Source organism: Aphidius gifuensis, linkage group LG2 (assembly GCF_014905175.1).
Source record: "Aphidius gifuensis isolate YNYX2018 linkage group LG2, ASM1490517v1, whole genome shotgun sequence".
Classification (NCBI taxonomy): domain Eukaryota; kingdom Metazoa; phylum Arthropoda; class Insecta; order Hymenoptera; family Braconidae; genus Aphidius; species Aphidius gifuensis.
In genome coordinates, this window is record NC_057789.1 from 4,815,045 (window position 1) to 4,836,204 (window position 21,160).

The window sequence follows — 21,160 nt, forward strand, 5'->3', positions numbered from 1 at the left end:
TGACCCGGGGGCTTTTTAGCTTTATCCCTCTCGAATATTTTATCAAGCTAGCATCTCTTTCTGGAATCCGGAAACTAAATGTATATCACCATCACTTATCCCCCCAAGCAACTGTAATTAATGTGATTGTACAGATAAGAGAGATTCACGCGAATAGCATACAAGTGCGGTCCACATCCGGCTTCAACTTCATATACTCTCTTCATGCATAAACTTTTTTATTTTTTCATTTGATGCATTTTTTCTTCCTCTTGCTCTTCATCCACGCTCCTAATGATCTCGTTACGTGGACTATTTATCAACTTGTTCTTTCACATTCAAATTGTTTCTCTACTTAATTAAAATACCACCACAAAAGAATAAGAAATAAAAAATATTCTTTATTATTTTTTTTTTTATATAAATACTTGGATGAAATGAATTATTACTTTTTTATCAGTTTAAAATTATATTGGTGTTTGTATATTCTGAAAAATACTTTAAATGATAGTATGGTAAAGAAAGAGAATAGGATTGAGTCACTTCAAGGCTCTTTGAGATTTTCTTTGACTTTGAGAAGTTGATACCTCATATACCTTTTTCATTTTACTTATTTTTATTCATCTCTTTTGCTCTTCTTCACTTTTTCATTTTATTCACTTTTTTTTCTTCATTCAAACCAACTTCTTTTACTGTCTCTATCTTATATCTTTCAGTGCCTATTTTTTACTTACTGAGTGAAGCTCAATATAGACTTTCAATATCTAACCGCAAGCTATAGAAAAGTTTGTTTGAAATCAAAGAGGTTTCGAAGACGATAGAAAAAGCCCTATCTTTGATTTTTTTAAAAATATTATTTATTAAGAAATAGTTCAAGTAGATATTGAACATTACGTATTTATTTATATTTTATGTTTTGTTGATATTTACTTTAAACTGTTTTATTTTATTAGTTCAGTTGATCAATGTCATTTAATTGAATAATATTTTCATTTAATTTTCAATATTGTAAAAGTCATTTGAAAATTATTTATCATAAAGTAATGTAATTTTTACTGCATCAAAACTATGAAATATGATACAAAAATATATATACTATTTTTTCTTTTTTCCTGTTACTTTTTAAATGATAAATTGATAACCGAAAAAACTAGACATCACAGCACAAACAGTGTATCGTTTTTAGCCACATTTCTAAGCTCAATGTGATCATAGAAAATACTGAACAAATTTTTTGTCAACCAACGAAAATTTATTGTTGTTAGAGACAATCCAGACAAGATTCAGTTTTTTGAAATTAACAATAAAAGCAACCACTCATCAGTCTTACTCCGATGCTTTTTTTTTTTTTTTGTATTAATCCTTTTTTACAATACAGACACAATTACTCAGCAGATAGATGTAACAAAAAAACAAAATTGATTTGATCGAGAAAATAAATGAATAAACTAAAAAAAAAAAACGATATTCATTTTTTATTTGAATTTTTTTTCTATTTAAAATTAAAGTCATTTTCAAAAAATTATTTTTTTATTTCAATTTAACAGATAAATTGAAAAGATATAATAAAGTTGATGATTTTAATATTAAATATTCTCAATCCTTAGTAAGATTCATTTTCATGCTGTCAAGTTTTCAAACTAATATTAAACCACCAAGATGTAAAAGATAAAACATGCAAATGACATATCAAGATAAAATGTATAAAGATTTCAATTTTAATGTGTATCCGTCTAAATATTTAATCTTTCATATATGTATTTCTTCAAAGGTTATATTTGTATGAAAACAGACTATCGTAGTTTCTTAAGATGTAGCTGTTTTCATATTTTGATTAACACATGATTTATGTTCACTCAACTTACAAAAACTTTATTCAACCCTGATGATGTAGATGTGTAAATTATAAGCAGATGTTGTTAATGCGTGTGATCATCTACCATGTTTTCTAACTTACAGCAAACTTTTGTAATCGACTGAATGCCGTGTGATATTGGATAAATGCCAAAAAACATGTCATGACTCAGTAAAACCCCCCCAAAAAAAGTGTGAGAAACACATACCTTATTCTTTTTATTTTTAAATATTAAAAAAGTTGGAAAATTTTTTTAAATTTATAAAAGTTAAGCAATTTCTTTACCTCGTAGTAAAAATCTCGCAATAAGTCGTATATTTTATGTGTAATTTTACATTTTCAATGATTATATATAGATACCTTATAGATCTTTCAATTTGCTGAAACCATAAAATTTACTTGAGCATGAATATTAAAAGAATATCGATTTTTAAATATTTTACTATTCATGACATTATTTTAATTAACTAATGGATTTATTGAAAATGCATGTTACTAGCTTGATTGATTAATTTTTTATTTAAAAATTTTATGAATATAGATAAAATTTATATAGCTAAAATCACAATGTCGTTATCTATGTTTACTGAGATTTGATGAATTTGTCAAAGGGATTATGTGGTGTTACAATCAATCAACGAGGTGATTATGTTGAATAATTTGTGTACTTGTCAAAGTAAGACTCACCTGATGCAGATCTCTGTAGCAGACATTAAGGATCAATTAGTGATTGTAGGTTGGATAGCTATTAATCATCTGTATAGTTGGTGACACATATAGCACGTGTCAACTCATCACTTGATCTTCCTATTTATTGGCTGCAATTAAAAAAAAAAAACAAAATATATATTAACAATTAATTAATGCCCATCAATTTATTAATTTTATGATTTAAATTAATTCCACAATAATTGGCATTTAAACAATTATTTAATTATTTTTCAGATAAAAAAAAAATTATATTTTAATAGTTTTTGATTAGTTTTATTTTTCAATAAAATGGCTAATACGTTTAAGCTCATTTTAGGGTAGAAAAAGATATTGGCTCTCATTCATTATGTGTCACAAAATTGAAGAAAGAAATCTGACAGAAATTGGATACATGCAAAAAATAAAATAATAAAAATCAATCCAAGTGTGTATGTATGTGTGTGGAGGGTATTTGAGGGAGAAAAAGAAAAACGAGATAAAGTATAGTGCCAGGAAATCCGCGAAATGGAATTCGGTTCGTGCTCCTCAGGTCATTCATCTTGCCACTGCAGTCTGGCCAATTGTGTACTACTTTGGCTCTCTCCCCTACTATGACATTCAATAACGAATAAAAAAAAGAAAAAATAATAATAATATACCAAAAATTCAATTATACTTTTTGAAGGATTTAAAATTAATACTAGAGATAGATTTTTATATATATTTTTTTCAAATATTATTATTAAAAATTGACAGTTAATTTAAAAAAAAAAAAAAATTAATATAAATTGAGTTTTTATCTTGAAGAATAATATATTTAATTTATTTCAATAATCATCATTGAGTGGGGGTATGAATTGTCGTTTTCCATTTTCATTGTATCTGCGTGGTAAATTACTTATATGTGTGTTAACAAGCTGGCATGTCCCAATTGTGAATAGCCAGGACAGCCAATCTCTTTTTCATTGTTCATTAATTCAGTGGTGACGCAACGGGAATATATTCATGCAAATTACCTTTCACACCTGTTTATATATGAAATACATGAAATGCCAACGTCCAAATTTACCTTTTTTTTTTTATTTTATTTTTATTTTTTTCAACCGTTGTATATTAAAACAGCCTCATATTTAATAATCCAATCTATTATATAATTTTATGTATACGTAATTTTAATTATTATTGAAATTAAAATGTCAGTATATTTAATTTATTCATTTATTAATATATCAAATAACAAATAATTATTATTATTTTATTTTTTTTTCAGCTGTTCAAAAGGTGATTATTTAAAAGTATTTCTTCATCTTGAGAGTATTGGCGTTTCTGAGTATACACCTTGGTCTGGTTTACTCTGTGGAAGTTTACGGGACATACCTCAGGTTTTGTACAGTTCAAGATCAACCCTTGTGCTTGAGTTTCACAGTGGTGAGGAACAAACCAACAACTCAACTGGCTTCACTGGTACTTTTCGTTACATCGACAGACGTAAGTACTTTTCATGTACCTTATTATACTTTTTTTTTTTTCAACTTGAATTTACGAAAACATGTAGCTAAAGAAAATTTTTTACTAGTTTTTTCTCTGGTCTTTGTTGGTTTTTTTTTTTCTTTTTTTTTTTTAAGAAAGTATATATGAAAAATGATGAGTAAGCAAGTGTGCAAAAATTTTTATTTCTTATACGTTATTTTAAAAACTTTCAATGTTTTTATTTCCACTGATATTATTATTATTACTAAAATCTTGTATTTTTGATAAAAGTGGTAGAAAAACAAGTAGCACATAAGCCAGATCAGAAGTGACTGGATATTTAACAAATGTCATTTCAAATTGTGAATATATATATGTATGATATTTTTTTTAATGCACATATATATTTTTTATTTTGAAATGAAATAAAAGAGGTATGAAAAATATTGTCAGCTATATTTGACAAACAATTTTCAGTTGAGATTTTATAAAATTCGTATATGTGACAAAAAAAAGGGGAAAATAAAAAATGTTAGTAAAAATAAGTCGTGAGAGGTTGAATTTCATATTGCTATATTTTTTATATTTTTTTTTCGCTATCGTGATTCGAGTGGTTGCTCGGCAATTGGTGGTATTCGATTGGAAAATATTTGATGATTATATATATCCGGTCGGTTGTGGAAATAACAAGAAAAAAAAAATGTAGATAAAATGTTGACTATATAGAGAAATATAAATTTATAAAATATATTCAATGTGTATAGCTTACAAAAATTTGCTGATATCATATAACAATTTAAATAACATAAAAATTTTATCAACAAAATTTTCTTGGTATTTATTTAAATATAACATTGATTTTTCTTTAAAAATATCCTCTATTTTTATTGATCTATATATGTTTGAATAAAATTTATTTTTAGTTTCTATTTGAATCTATTTTTTACCGAAAAATAAATTCATCTACACTTGGTCTAACTTTAGAAAAATTGTGGTAAACTTTTTTAACCCTTTAAATATATTTTCAAGTCTCTTTACAGTGAAATAATGAAGGTCATAAACTAAATGTATAGTTGTTTTCAGTCTCGTAAAAATTTCTATACATAAATGCTATGACAAGATAAAAAAAAAAAAGAACAAAAGAAATAAAAATTTAAAAAATAAAACAGCATTTTTCACTATTTGAAATGCGTGAATGGAAGCACTCGCCTGTAAAGCTGTCCTCCTTAAGAGGATATTAGTTCAAGAGAGGAGCAGTCGCCTTGTGTGCCCTAACACGGAAGTCTTTTTCTAACGGCGTCGTTGTGGTGTCTGCCCTCGAGGTTTGTTGCGATTCAATGCTTGTGGCATCCTCCACTTTCTACTCCGATTCATTTTACTTCGTTGATCTCCCGGAAAGCTTTACCATCGACAAAAAATACACCAAGGTATTTTTTTTCTTTCATTCCATTTATATTTATTTATTTTTTTTTTTATTTTCAATTTCATATATTTGTGATATTTTTTGTTCAATATGTCTTCAAAAAAAAAGACAGGATGTGAGTATAGGATTCAGTGGACAGAAGTCATTCAAAAGTCATTCACAACAAATTGCTCTACAATGTGGACATTTTTATTTTTCCTAAAAGGGTTTGCGGGCTTTTTTTTTTTTTTTACAATCGACTGTCCACTCTAGTTTTTATTTTTGTCATTCTTCGTCAATTCAACTACTACTCACTATTATTGCCCACAAAATAAAGTCACATTTATTCGTTACAATAAATACAGAAAAACTTTACTATTTATTTATTTATTTTAGTTCAAATTTACTATGGTCTGTTCGTTTGTGTTTTGCAAGTTATTTCGAGAGGTGGACAATGGACATACATTATGATGATCCTGCCTCGGGCTTATTCCAGTTGAGAACGTACTTTCCAAATTATTACCAATACTGTTACTAGCTCATTTTTTTTTCTTGAATCTTTATTTATTTCATCGTTCCCTGATAGATGTTTCATTTTGTCACACACATAACTGATGATTTATATATTTTTTTTCTATATAAATTTTATAGTTTAATTTGTTGGAGTACTAACGTGAGACATTGTTTTTTCTTAGACCTTCTTATTTTCATACAACCAAAAAAAAAAAATATATATATATATAAAAACAGTCAAATATTTATGCGACAGCCTAACGACTATGGTAAAACGCCTTCCCGTCTTCTACAAGTGACAGCAATACCTGCGTGAAATATATACCACCTATATTATGCGGTTATGTGGTCTCATACCACAAAAATAAAAAATTAAAAAAATTAAAAAAGTGTCGTCACTTTTATACGTTCTAGTAACAATAATTTAAAAATTTTCCTGGACATAAATGCATGAAAATGAAAAAGTTTGATAAACATTTTATATTATATATAATAAAAAAAGAAAAGTTTTTTAAATTCCACTGTACATGTATACCAACGTAGCTACGTATTTATGTTTCGTTGGTTAGGATGTATATTGCTTTTCCGTATGTAGTATTCCCCCGTGACAATTTCGAGCCGTTAATACCCAGGGACATCGTTCTGGATATAATCGAATTCAGAAAGTAATTTGTCAGAGCCCAAGTAAATTTTCACAACAAATTTTATTCCATTACTCTCTCCCTCTCTCTCTCTCTCCATCTTTATTTCTCTCCTCATCCTTGATTCATTAAGATTATGAATTTAAGTATTAGTAAAAAGTTAAATATACAATTTTAATTGACACCAGTTAAATTTTATTTACTTCGATATATGCTGAAATAGTGGGTGAAATATATTATTTTTTTTTTGTTATTTCAAATCATCATGATTATCATGATTACTACGAGAGGGCATAAAAATAACATGAATAAAGGGAAAAATCCCTGGGGTTTTTATGCCATGCCATCACCCTATTTTTATTATACACGTCGACAATGTACCACATCATAAAGTCTTCTAGAGTTTCAGAACACCGACGAGACTAATGAGAAAAAAAAAGTGACAGCATTCATTTAGCCTAAATTGTTTTTTTTTATTTTTGATTATTTTTAATGACTTTAATTATTTTTTAATTATATATTTATAAACTCTTCGGTAATATAGTGCAGATAATTATAAAGTTTTTCCATCAATTTAATTCAATCAATTTTAAATGATCTTTTCCTGATCATGATTACCAATTATCATTAGCCACAATTTAATTTAACAGTTTATTTTCTGTTATTATACTTGAATAAGTTATAAAAAAAGTAAATTTAAATTTTATGATAAAACAATCAATTTTGATTGATTGAATTTTTATTTTTTTTTGTATTTTAACTTGAAATTATTTTATAAATATAAATTTTAATAAAGTTTTGCAATAATAATTATTAACAATTTACAGAAATATAAATATATTTTTATTTAAAAGTTAAGTTAATTTTTATTTCTATTTTTTATCACGAATGAGGTCAGAAAAGTATTTTCAGTATTTGAGATATTTAACTTGAGTTTAACTATTTTTGCATAATTTAATTTTAAAATAACTTATACATTTATAGAATTATTCATTTAGATATTTATTTTTAATTTTTCGCTTTACGAAAACCAAAATATTTCAGTAAAATTATTTCAATTCATTAATTATCTATTTCTAAGGTATTAATATTTTTGTATGCTAATTAATATTTCAATCATAGTATGATTCGTTAAAATTTCAAAGGTAAAATGATGTATCAGTACAAGCAATATTACTTTTGAAAGTAAAGGTTAAGACAGACTGTGGGTAAGAGTTAAACTAAAGAGGGTTTCTATCATCCATAATTAATATAAAATGAACATGAACCTTCAGGCATGTACAATCTATTTTCTCTGAATTCTGTTATTCTGTTATTCTGTTGACAGACAAACATAGTGAGTTTAAAATTAATTTAGTAGTACTGGACTTGAACATCCTGTCCAATAACGAGTCAAGTAGGCAAGTGATAGAAAGTGGAAATTGAATAAATTAGTATGAGTGATTAAAGCAAGACTTTGATGGGTAGTCAAGCGATAATCATTTGAAAATCATTATTAAAATTAAGCATTTACAACAATTTAAATAGTTCAAAACTTTTCATCTTAAAATACATACAAATATCAAGTATTTATATTTATTTACATCAAGTTTTATTTGACTTTTAAATTATAAATTTAACAAGTAATTTGAGCTATCATCCTGCTTAATTTTTATTATCATAATTTATTTTTAATTTAATTATTTACATCAAGTTGACAGTTTGAAATTTCATTTTATTCATATATATTTTTAGTCTTTGTACAGTGTACGAGCCAAGGACTATATGTATATTGATACAGATTAAATCCAGCTGTGAATTGATATTAAAATCAATCTATTCAACGTCATTGTTATGGTTATATTTTTTTTTTTCCAATGTGAAAACATTTACCAAAAATTTATTTGGTATATTTATCATATGATAGGTAGCATCAACAACACATGTTTGCTGTGCCAACATTTACGATTATATAGACTAATAACATTTTTAAAACTGACTGTAAATTATACACATTGGTATTTATTTATTTTTATGTAGTATTTTTTTTTTTTTTTTTTTTTTTACGTTGTATCAAGTATTGAGTATCGAGTACCGATCGACAGCTGACTATGCTCTCTATTTTTCGAGTCATAAAAATTTACTAGACATTATTTTACCCGTTTACGACTGCACACGTGGTGCATACTTTGGGAAACTACTCTTTCCTCCTATTATATTCCGACAGATTTTAAATTTTTTTAGTATTTTTTATTTTTTTATTTTTTTCTATGATATTTTTCACTGCCAATGGTATGCAATATGAATACAAAAAACACATGCTTGTACAATTTTTATACTCAACTTAAATAATATTATTATATTTTTTATTTAATCTTTTTTTTTTTTTTTTTCTATTTAAACTAGAATCACAGTTTTTTATTTATTTTTTTTTATGTAAATCGGGATAGCAAATAAGAACATCGATAAGATCAGAACATGAAAAGAATTAGTAATGGGGCTTGGGTCTATGATGCTGGTCAGGGCATAGAAAAAAATACAAAAAAAAAAAAGAAAAAAAATCAAGCTGTGTGATAAAGAAAAATACGATGAAAAAAAAAATAAACGAAAAAACAAGAGTTAGATATTTGCGCAGTAGTAACAGCTGGTAGCGGTCAGACATGGTTTGAATTTTTTGAAGCCGTTTAATATCACCAATTCTTTATTTTAAATTTATACGGTATTTATTATTGTTGACAGTAAATAATAATAAGACTTTGATGTAGTTAAAGTAAATAACAACAAAACTTTAAATTATTACAAATATTTATAAGTTAAATTAAAATTATTTAAATTTTTTTTTATTTTAAATAATTATTTAAAATATTATTATTAGAAATAAGGTTAAGTAACTATATGATCTGAGTATCTTCAAAGGAAATTATGAAATCGCTTAATCGTAAATTTACTTAGTTTCTTCTTTGAAATTTAAATTTTCCCCAGATCGTAATTCGACTTGAAGTATTTGAGTTCAAACAGTCAGCTTTGATCAATAACATTTTAGTTGTATTTTTATACTTTCATAAAAAGATAATAATATTGCAGGTATTTATAAATATTATGTTTATTTGTGTATACAATTTTTTTTTTTTTAATGTTGAGCTTTTGACCCTTAATTTATATACAATATACAATACAATTAATTATAATTTTAGTGAAATAATAAAATTGAATATATTAATAGAATTTAAGCCACAGTGTTTGGGATTTATTTAAAGTGTTATTCCTATTATTTCAAGTTACAACCTATCCTCCACATCCTTTGATAGCCCTGTATCAAACATAAGGCCTTACAACCCTTGTGAAATTATCGTGGTATATTTGGATACGTGGTGCGATACAGATAGGATTTCGTGTCCGCGGATAACTCTCGTGTTGCCTATGTTTTTTTTTTTATTATCCTCTTTATTTGTCTTTATTTATATTTATTTATTTACTTAATTTTTTTTTGTCATTATTATTATTATTTTGTAAATTCACTGTACGAGTTTTCATTGAGCCAAAAAATTCATATCACGTTTCAACATGGCTTTATCAAATTAATCCTAATGAGCTAATTTCAAAATAATACACTGAGTGATAAATAAAACTAAAAATTAAAAAAATATAATGAGCATATATTATAGTTGTTTGATATTATTATTTTTCTTGTTTACAATAACAATTTCAAAGTTTGCTCTATTAATATTTTACGTAATATTCATCTCAATATTTAACGTAAATAACGATGTAATTATACGCGCTTTGTTTCGAAACATAAACTGATTATTCTGCAACTCGTTATTTATATTTTGCATACATTATTCTTCAATACATTTTAAACTATACAGATGAAAGTTCAAAAAAAAAATCACTCAAAGTTTAATCATTAGTTAATTTAACGATGAAATAATAATTTTATTCTTTCAATTAAAAAAATACTTGTAATTCATTGTGAGTATATTTTTACATATTTTTTTTTCCCTTATCTAAAATTATCCAGAATCACAAATGGATTATTTCTTTTGAATGTATTTGTATAACCCTCAATTCAAATCTCATCGTGCCAAAATGTTGATACGTGTCATGACCCTAAATATACAATACAAATATATAAAAAAAAAATATATATATATATCAAGATTGACAGTGAATATCCCCATACAATTTATTTTCCTTTTTATTATATAGGCTATATAAAATTGATCCACAATCCTCCAAATTGATTCACATATTTATATTGATTATTTAATTAAAAAATTTAGATAAAAAAAAATTAACTAAAGCATCTCATAATGCCATAAAAAATTAAGTACATTTTTAAATCAATCCACTAAAAAATATTGCTAATAAAAAAAAAAAAAAAAGAGTAATGCAAATAAAATTTGCATACTAGTATAGATAATTAAAAAAAAAAATAAAAGAACATTGTTAAAATGAATTAAAATAAATTTTCCTACAAAAACAAACACCTTAGACTTTATTGCTAGAAATAAAAGATACAACACTGTATAATTATAACATGTATATCTATATTCTTAGACAAAAAAAAAAAAAACGAAAAAAAAAAATAGGAAGCAATCTTCATAGACTACACCTTTCATCCAGCACCTTTGTAAAAATCCTTTCTTTATAAAATTAACCTCATTGTACGCGAATTACAGCTAATCTTGTGCCATAAAAGCATGACTAGTGTGTAAGCAAGTTACGTGTGTTTTAATGTTAATCTATGTAATACCAAATGTAATTATGCAAATGAGATTTTGTGATTAGTGTGCTGTTGGCCCATAGTCTCAACTCACTTTATGTCTGACTACTCGTTTATCGTTCTACTTGCTAACATTTTGCACCTATACGTTTTTATATATTTTATTTTTGTTATTTTTATCACCGACTCGATATATATTATTTTGTTTTGTTTGTTTATCAGCTCTTTCGCTGCTCTTTTTTTTTTTTTTTTCCTGTTTTCTTTTTTGTTCATCTACTAGCGCACATTTTCAAGAGTTACTTCTACTTGTTCTACATATATATTGTTATAAATTGCCAACGTTTTTGTTTTCACGAATCCCAAGGAATATATATTATTATTTTATCGTTCAATAAAATCTGTATGTATATGTGCTACACCTATGAACTCTATGAACTATGAATTGTACTGGTCGTTTTAAAGTAAAATTGAACTTTTTTTATTTTATTATTTTGTTCAATGATATATAAAAATCGTAAAAATTTTGTTAGAATGTTGTATTGAAAAATTTATTTACTACAAAAAGAAAAAAAAAAAACAATTCATGATAACAACTAATTTCTAGTTTGATATAAATTGTTTTAGGGTAGATATTAACCCACTTTGAAATTTTATTTTTCTTCATTTTTATTGTTTCAAATAATAGAAAATTTGAAAACCACAATTTCAGTTTTTTATTGTGATTGATGATAATGATTTGACAATAAATATCAAAATTGATAAATGTATTAAAACTTTAAAAATATTTTGACAGATATTTTTATTTATTTCGAGAGTACTAAAAATAAATGTCGTTGTATTTAACTATTGATGTTCGAGGGATAATATACAAAATAATATTGAGATATAATTAATGTTTAATAAGAATTAAAATGATATGTCAATACAAAAATAGAATACAATTGTTTTAGCATTTGGACTATTATCAATAATGTTCATCATGCCAATTAACTTAATTTGTCCATCAGAGACATGAATATGTCAATAATAAAACCACGATTATTGAATTGATGTGTGATATTGAATTTTCCATGCTCCAATCAATAGAGAATATATCAAATCAAATCGTTAAATTTTAAATATAATTTTTTTATGAATATTTTACATATACCTTATTTTATTTTTGAAGTATATATATTTTTTATTTCATCTGTATTTTTTTTTTCTCATTGTTTTTATTTTACTTGTTTTTTTATTCTCTTAAATTTATCTTACAAATTGTTCTCACTTCTGAGAACAAATTTTTTTTTGTCTGCACGGTAAAGATGGAAAGGAAGAGAGTTTTTTTGTTTTTTTTTTTTTTCACTAAAAAAAAATAAATGATAATAGTGAAAATGGTAGAATAAAAATAAGAAAAATATTTCACAAGAGATGGTAGAGTCCAAGTTCTTTGGTAGAGTGTGTGTAATACGTGTATAAAAAAAAAAAAAGGAAAAGGAAGAAGAAAAAGATAGATAAAAATAAGGAGGAAATATAAGTTGAATAGAAAAAGATGGTAAAGTAAAGTGACTACGTGTTCTGAGTACTAACTTCATTAAAATCTATTTGACCCTCCGCAAGCATGTTACACGAAATTTAACAATTTTCTCATCTACAATATATCGGTAGTTCGTTAATGCTGGTATTTTAATTTGTAATTGACATACCACAAACAGATTAACAATAAAAAAAAAAAAATTAAAAATAATGTCAGGAAATATTGTGCATTCCAAATTAGTATTTTCAATAATAAAAAATAAAAAAAAGTTATTGTAAAATAAATTCTTTTCTAGTTGATGGAAAATTTACGAATTATATTTCTTTTTTTTTTATTATTTTAAAATTCCATTAAATAAAAAATACAACTGGCTTTTATGTATCGGTATTTTATCTTGGATAAGTCATTTCAAATTGTAGCTAAATCCACCGATAGACCATTGCTTCAAACTTATTTCTAACTATAACACTATCAAAATTTATATATGATTTTCCTCCAACTTTTCTTTCATCGATCTTACACTTTATTTACCGAGGATTCATTCATTCTTTTTCATTTTTCTTCATCTAGAAAAGAGAAACGAATTTCCACGGGTCAAAGCACATTGACGTACATAAAATTTGGCTATGATATATGCTTTTATTCATCTGTAATATTGTATGTATATATATTCGTGTAAATGTGTTTGTGTAAAAAAGCAGTAAAATATTTTTTTGGTTGATTGTTATACCATATATATTATTTTTTATAAATCACAACTTTGAAAGTGATTGATATCCAGGCAATTTTAAAATAACCTTATATTCAACCACAATTTCAAGATTTTATTTTCGATATGAAAAATATATATTTATATTGTATACTGTGACTTGTATTAAATTTTTTTTTTGATTTATTTTTTCTACTACGAGAATGATGGGCATGCCTTCGGCGCGCACAAGTTTCCGTCTTTTGTAATTATATTTTACAAACAAAACGTCATACAAACGTACATGTGCGTGCACAACTAAGAGAATAAATTAACAAAATTATTCAGCAAATGAAGAAACATTATTAAATATTTTTTTAATACATAATTATTTTTGAAAATCAAATTTCACATTTCAATGATTAGCTAACAATTAATTATCTATTTTATTCCTTTTTTTTTATTTTTATTTAGATAATAAAAAGCATCAAAAATAGTTTGATTACTTTGTTTATAAAATTATTTTTTTTTTTTCATAATCAAATAGATTAATGAGTCTCTAAAGTGAGACAGTCTTACAAATGTTCCCATAGGAACATTTTTCGTACTGGCTCAACGAATAAAAATGCTTTATTTATTTATTTTTATCTTTCAGCTATGTCACATGCTTTTTTCCTGTACTTTTTTTTTCTCAATTCAAGTTGATGCTAGGTATGGATCTCGTCCAGGAAATTAAATTATTCTTTTTACTCTCGATTTGTCCACTCATTTTTTTTTTTTTTTGCTCTTCATCCGCTTCATGTGTCCTTCACGGTTTAAATTTGTTTCAAATTTTTTTCCAATTCATACATATTCCAGTCGAGCTTATTTGTCATTCAACATATTAATTTTCAAAGTATATCTCCAATTTTAAAAAATATTTTTCATGTTTTATTTTTAGAGAAAAAAAAAAATAATTTATTTGAAGTTTTTTTTCTAATAGCAAAACAAATATTAGTTCATTCGTCATAAAATTTCAATGGGATTATTGATTTGACATTTATGCATATATGTATATTCCCTGTTTGTCTTTAGACATTTCCTTGAATACAAATTTAATTACAACAAATTTGAATAATTATATTCATAGCGGAAAATAAACAAACAAATTGAAAATCCTTCTTGTTATTTTGTCGACGAAATAAATATTTCAATTTATTTAAAAAAAAAATTAAATAATACCATTAACTTAATTATAATTTTAAAATTTTTTATAATATACTTTTGATAATACTACGGAAATATTAATTAATCATTTTATAATTAATTGAGTCTTTGAAGTTCGAATAAATGAAAAGTTTCAACTTGATAATCTATTTATTAGAAATTAATAATTAAAAAAAAAAAACAAAAAATAAGTACTTTTTTAAAATCTTTATAATTATTATAAAATATAGAAGCTTAAAAATTTCATAAAAGCTTTGTATAAATAATTAGATTAATAATTAAGGTTAGTAAAAAAAAAAAAATATTATAAGATGTGGGTTAAATAGTTTGGATATAATGCGATATTCATTTATGTATATAAATATTTATGTAAGAAGCTTTTTCTATATTACCTTGACAGTTAACCAATCCTACTCAATTCTCAAATCGTCAGCTTATTCATAAGTTCATGGAACAAGGTTTTCAAACGGTCATGAATGAGCCGCTTAGTGGTACTCTTCAATAAGTAACTCTCAACTTGCTTATCTGCTTATCCGTTAATATAAATACTGATATCAATATAAAATTTATCATCATCAATAGTGATAATTTATCTTTCGACATTAATCATTAATCATCACTACACCAATAAAAAAATTAGATAAATAAAAATAAACCATGCTATTTCAATTTGCTCATTTTAGTAAATTCAATTTTAATTTATTTTCATAATTTAATTCAATCAGCTTATGGCGGTATTATATGACAAAATAATTTAAATAAAAATTAAACATTACAGTAGTATGATTTTATTTTTTTATTTTTTTAATTATTTATTTTCGTTAATAAATGTATAAAATTTTGATTATCTTTATGAAACTATCATTTGTTTATAAACCTTTAAATTATTCAAACGACAATTGGCGCATTGACGAAAACTCGATTATCCCCTCTGGTCGTTACCAAACTACCATTTTCTACGTGCTCGAGATATTTATAGACAGTAAATTCTATTTCCGTGTTATTCTACGTGATAATTATATCATCAATCGTTATCCATATATACAGGAAAATATAATATTAATTATTTCAAAAACATATATTATATGTACAAATGCTATTTGTCAATTTGTGGTAAAGAAAATAATTTATTTTTATTATAAAATAACTTTTTTAATATTAAAATTATATTTCATAAATACATTCATAAAAATAATAATAATAATTTTTTTTAATGTTTTTAACAACATAATAAAGTTAAAAACTTTATTTTTGTTCAAAGAAAAAAATTTTTATTTTACCATTCAAGTCGAAAACAGATTATGCTATTATCATTAGTTTATCAAAATGAAAATTTTTTTTTCATGTCAGTTGAATATTAATAAAAATATATTTATAAAATAAAAGGAGAAAAAAATTCTTCGTCTCGTTGCTGACTAACATTTGTGAGTTTTTTAAAATTAAATTAACAGGAATAATAAAATTTTGACAAAATAATATTACGAAGAAAGTATGGAAAAAAAAAATTAATTTTAAACTGTTTATGAAAACTGAAGGGTCACCCATAAAAACTTGTTAGGTTTTTAAATTGTTGAGTAAAAATACAAGAATTGATTTTATGCTGTTTTCATATTTTTTATGCTGATAAAAGTTGCAAAGAAAATAAACCATTCAACTTTTAATATTTTTTTTTCCTTTTTTAAAACTAACAATGTACAAAAAATACTTGAATTTCATTTAAAATATTGTTAAAAGCATTACAAGATTTTTGTGAGTAGACAGAAAATACAGAAATTTCAAAAACATAAAATTAATTAACTTATTCAACTTGTTAAATGCAATTGCTTTATGTCTTTATTTTATGATTATTTCTATTTTTCATATTATAATTAAAAAAAAGAACCTTTATTATTTTTTGTAAAAAAGAAACTTTTAAAAATAACTTTAAATTGCTTATTAAAAATTAAATTGCTTATTTTGTAATTGGTCAGTGTACGAAGAAATAAAATTTTCTTGTTCGATTAATTCTATTGTGTTATATTAAGTTGACTCGGCTATTAAATACTAACAATCACACAGAGCTTGCAAAGTTCACTATACAATAAAAAAAAAAATTCAAATTTCCATCACAATTTCACCTTGGTATTTATACAATTTTAAATATATTTTTTTTTGCTGCAATTGACTTTCAAAACTTCAATTTCACGACTAACCTTTCGTGATGATTTTTTTTTTATTCCTCATGTTCTGACTTTGACAACTTTGACAACATACATTAGCTAATATTTTTTTCCACCTTTTATTTTTTGTAATTAACTGTATATTTTCATAAAAAAAAAAATTAATCAATTGAATCAATAATAATATCCTTACTATTTCGGTGAATAATAATTGACAATTAAAACAAAAATTTGTATATAAATAAATTTTTCTTACTAAATTATTCATAAAACATATTTGATGAGAACATATAAATCATCATATAAAAATATTATGATCAATGTTTAAATTATTTAAGCTCGTTTGATATATGGCAGGGAGGTTTTTTTTTTCTTTTTATCTTTTATCTTGAGTGTCGTTGAATTTGTCATTTTGTGGAAAGCCATATATATTTAGTTTTAGATTCAGCCAGAGGCAAACCACAATGGGATTACGATGGAGGTCGAAGACGAGAAAAGACATACTCATATGTGTTAAGCTATATAAATTTTGCACGTTTAATACTACATATACATTTGTATAAATTTATATATGTAAAATGTATATGCATGTGAGAGTTATACAGTTGTGATATATACAATGTTAAAAACGAGAATTGGGTTGAAATAGTTTCTTCGTTTGAGTGGTGAGAAAATGCAAGGATTGACTGTGGTGCATGCTAAAGCAACTGGCTGTGATTCAATTGACAGTACTGAACGGGTGCATCAGAATAAAAATAGTATAAAAATAAATGTCAGTGTGAAAGCCAGAAGAAACTAAATTGAATGTTCTCTCCCATTGGGAATATTTCGATGAAAAGTTTTTACCGCTTGGACGATGATTCGACTTTCACCAAAGTCTCAATATTTTTTTTTTTTTTTTCTCCTCTTCTTTACTTCTTTTTTTTTATGCAAAAAAAAGAGAAAAAAAAATTGCACGCTTCAATAGAATTTTAAATTTTCGAAAAGTGATTTTAATATTAAATTATATATTTCTTTTTTTCGTTAAATTATTATTAATTATTTATATGCATTTAAATTTTTTATATTGTCATGTATTATATATTTATTTTAATAAATTAAAACAAACAACGAATGAGTCATAAATCATAAAACTTGAGTTAAATTACATTCTCTCCATTTTAATCATACTTTTCATATAAAATAAAGGGTAAACAAGATAGAGTGTTTATATGTGTAAATGTATGAGTATATACATTTAAGTTATTAAAATGGGATAGGACAAACACGTCACCTTCATTCAAGATAAAATGTTGAAGAATTTCACAACAGTTTATACAACAATTCACATAGAAAGCTAACTGACGGTATTTTCAACTAATTTTCTTATTCTGGTCACGCAACCTGCCACCGCAAGCTACCTCGACCTTTTGGCATCTCAGTCCTCTAAGCTTTTTTCATTTTTCATTTAATACTATATAAAAGAATGAAAAAAAAATATATATCAAATAAAAAAACATACTGAACAATGTTGAAATCGGGTTTGGTTTAATTTTTTTTTATTTTTTTTTTTTTGTTTTCCTCGCCTCTATGATTTTTTATTTATATTTTTTTTGATATTACAATTTCCTGATTTTGCGGTTATTTTATTTTATATCATTTTACCCACTATGATAAAGCTATATATATTTTTTTTTCTTATATTATTATTTTTTTTGAAAGCTGACATTAGGTTGTCGAGTGGGCGAAAGGTAAACGCACAGTGGTCGTTCGAAGAAAATCGTCTAAGACACTGAGAATAAAACATAATGGTGCTTGGAAAAGATAGCTGTATTTTATATATATAAATGTATATACATATATGTTGAGCTTACGAGGACTCCTGTGGCCATATAAGGGCACCAGGGATTTCCCAGAAAATGACACTGCTCAGAAGTGGGGTGAATACTTTTTAACTAGCCGCGTTTGTCTCGTTTCTTGTTATACTTATATGTATATTTTTTTTTATTTTCTATTTTCTTATCTTATCTTTTATTCTACATTTATATGTATATATTAAAAGCCCGAGGTTATGACATGAGACTTTATTCTCATTTTGATAAAAGAAAAAAAAAAAAAGAATCAAATCTTTTTAAAGCTATATTAAATATTCAACAATAAACTATCATCAAAAGAAAATAAATTGAATGTTTTTTTATTGTTAAATAATATTAATATTTAAGAAAAAAAAATAGAATTAATAATTATTATTTATTTAAATCTAATTTCCAAGACACTTGTTGGACAAAATTTGAGGTAAAAAAAAAAAAAATCAGACGTTCGACAAAATAAATAAGATACTTGGTAATTTTTTAAAACAATTGATGTCATTTGTAAAAAAATAAATAAAGCTTTAAAGTCTTTTAATGGATCAACATTTTTTTGAAATTGTTTTCATTTTATTTTATTTTTTGTATTGGGATAAAAAGGCCAACAAACACGTATAAAAAATCAAAGAAAAACGTACGTGACTAAATGATTTAGTGTGGATATTCTCGTGTCCAGTGGTTGGTTGTTGGTTGAGGTTAAAATTGAAAAAGGTATTAAACGGAAGTTGATCTGGTGACTGACCACGCATACATATTCACCTTAGGATTTATATATTATTGGTAAATAAAATTTTGTATGTATATATGTACAAAATTTTTATCAAACCCAAGCCACAATTTTCAAATGTAAATTATATATATTTATTTTTTTATGTTGCCAATGTTTCGTGTACTATTCAAATTGTTGGTTTATATATATCACAAAAATATTTATATATTTATTATCTACGTATATATTCCAATAGGATATGACTCGTTTCCTGCAGTATGTTATTCACAATAGATGTCATAAAAAAAACGAGACACAAGTGGCAAATATATATTCTCTTTACAATTTTTCATAGTGACATTTACTATATGTGATATCCAACAGTATCAGTACTCATGGTTGAATTTTTATACTGAAAGTCATGTATGGCATGATCCAACCAAGACTCAAGTATATTCTTGAATGTATCCCCTAGGATACTATGATATCTTGTATACTGGAAAATATTTTCTCATTGTAAAAAAACCACGTCTTATGTATATATATTCTAAAAATTTTATATAATTTTATTTTGCAACATGAAGAATCTGTATTCTCATGTTATACAGTTGATAAAATAAAAAATAAAAAAATATTTTGTGAATAACTCAGTGCATGTATGCTCCACCAAATTTGAACTTGGTGAATTTTTTTTTTTTTTGTTTATAAAGTACAAAAATAAAATATTTAAATATTTAAATATAATTGAATAATTAAAATTGATTATGACTTGCTTTAGTCATGACTCATAATTTATTTGATGTTTTAATTTATGAGTCATAAATTATAACATCACTTATGAGTTATATTGAATCATAAAATTTAATTGAATAATTATTTTTGTCTATCCAATTTATTTTTCTATCTTTACATTTAAAATTTTAATTTTTTTATAAATATTTATGAAAACTATAGACAATCAATTGGTAAATGGAAAAAAATATATTGAAAATGATTGTCATTTATTTTTTTTTGTATTTTTTAAATAGTTTTGCTAAATTCCATCTGTCGAATTAGAGTAAAAGGTTCAGTGCAGATTTTTTTTCTTCATGTGTAATATATGTATATGCTATGTGTGAAATTCCCGGGAAAATAAATATATTGTTGACATTTTTGTGCATTTTTTTTTGTATTTTACATATAGCAAAATGTTTAAATGAAATTTGACTTGAAAACATTAATTCTACAATGCAATATTATTCTTTTTTTTAATCTAAAAATAACTTTTATCTATATTTTATGTATTTTTTTTTTTTTTTTTGGTGATGTAAATTGTTGACATTTAATGTATGTTTTTTTGGTGTTGTTATTTGTTTTCAGGACTATTTACTACGAATGGCCAACTGGTGCCTGGAACAATGTGTGACCACCAGTTCGTCAGTTCCCAGTCGACACCGCAACATGGACGTTTCTATTCACCACGTTATCCATCATCATATCCAAAAAATATCCGGTGTTCATACCACTTCCGGGCAAGGTAAATATTTTAAATAAAAATTAAATTCATTTTATATATGTATTACAAAAAAATAAATATTTCAACTGTAACAACAAAAGACTACAAAAAATTAAAATAACTTTTTAATGTCAATTTGAAATACCAACAACAAAATAAGTTGTCATTCAAATTATTCCTACAGTACACAAAGTACATCTTCAAGAAAAAAGAAAAAAAGAAAATAAATTGTTTTGCGACAATTTAAAATGTTCATTATTTTTTTATTTTCTGCTTTGCCTCACT

At 24.6% G+C, this 21,160-nt stretch overlaps 1 protein-coding gene and 1 long non-coding RNA gene across 2 annotated transcripts in view; one reads left to right on the forward strand and one right to left on the reverse strand.

The window, feature by feature from the left end:
* Positions 1-21,160, forward strand: part of LOC122848544 (suppressor of lurcher protein 1) — a 151,386-nt gene that overhangs the window by 47,838 nt on the left and 82,388 nt on the right. The window contains exons 4-5 of the mRNA XM_044146686.1: positions 3,795-4,012; positions 20,740-20,896. Of these exons, the coding sequence (XP_044002621.1) occupies positions 3,795-4,012; positions 20,740-20,896 (375 nt within the window). The remainder of the gene's footprint in view (positions 1-3,794; positions 4,013-20,739; positions 20,897-21,160) is intronic.
* Positions 1-21,160, reverse strand: part of LOC122848545 — a 66,602-nt gene that overhangs the window by 15,647 nt on the left and 29,795 nt on the right. Inside the window, exon 2 of the long non-coding RNA XR_006373463.1 lies at positions 2,522-2,652. This is a non-coding gene — a long non-coding RNA (uncharacterized LOC122848545). The remainder of the gene's footprint in view (positions 1-2,521; positions 2,653-21,160) is intronic.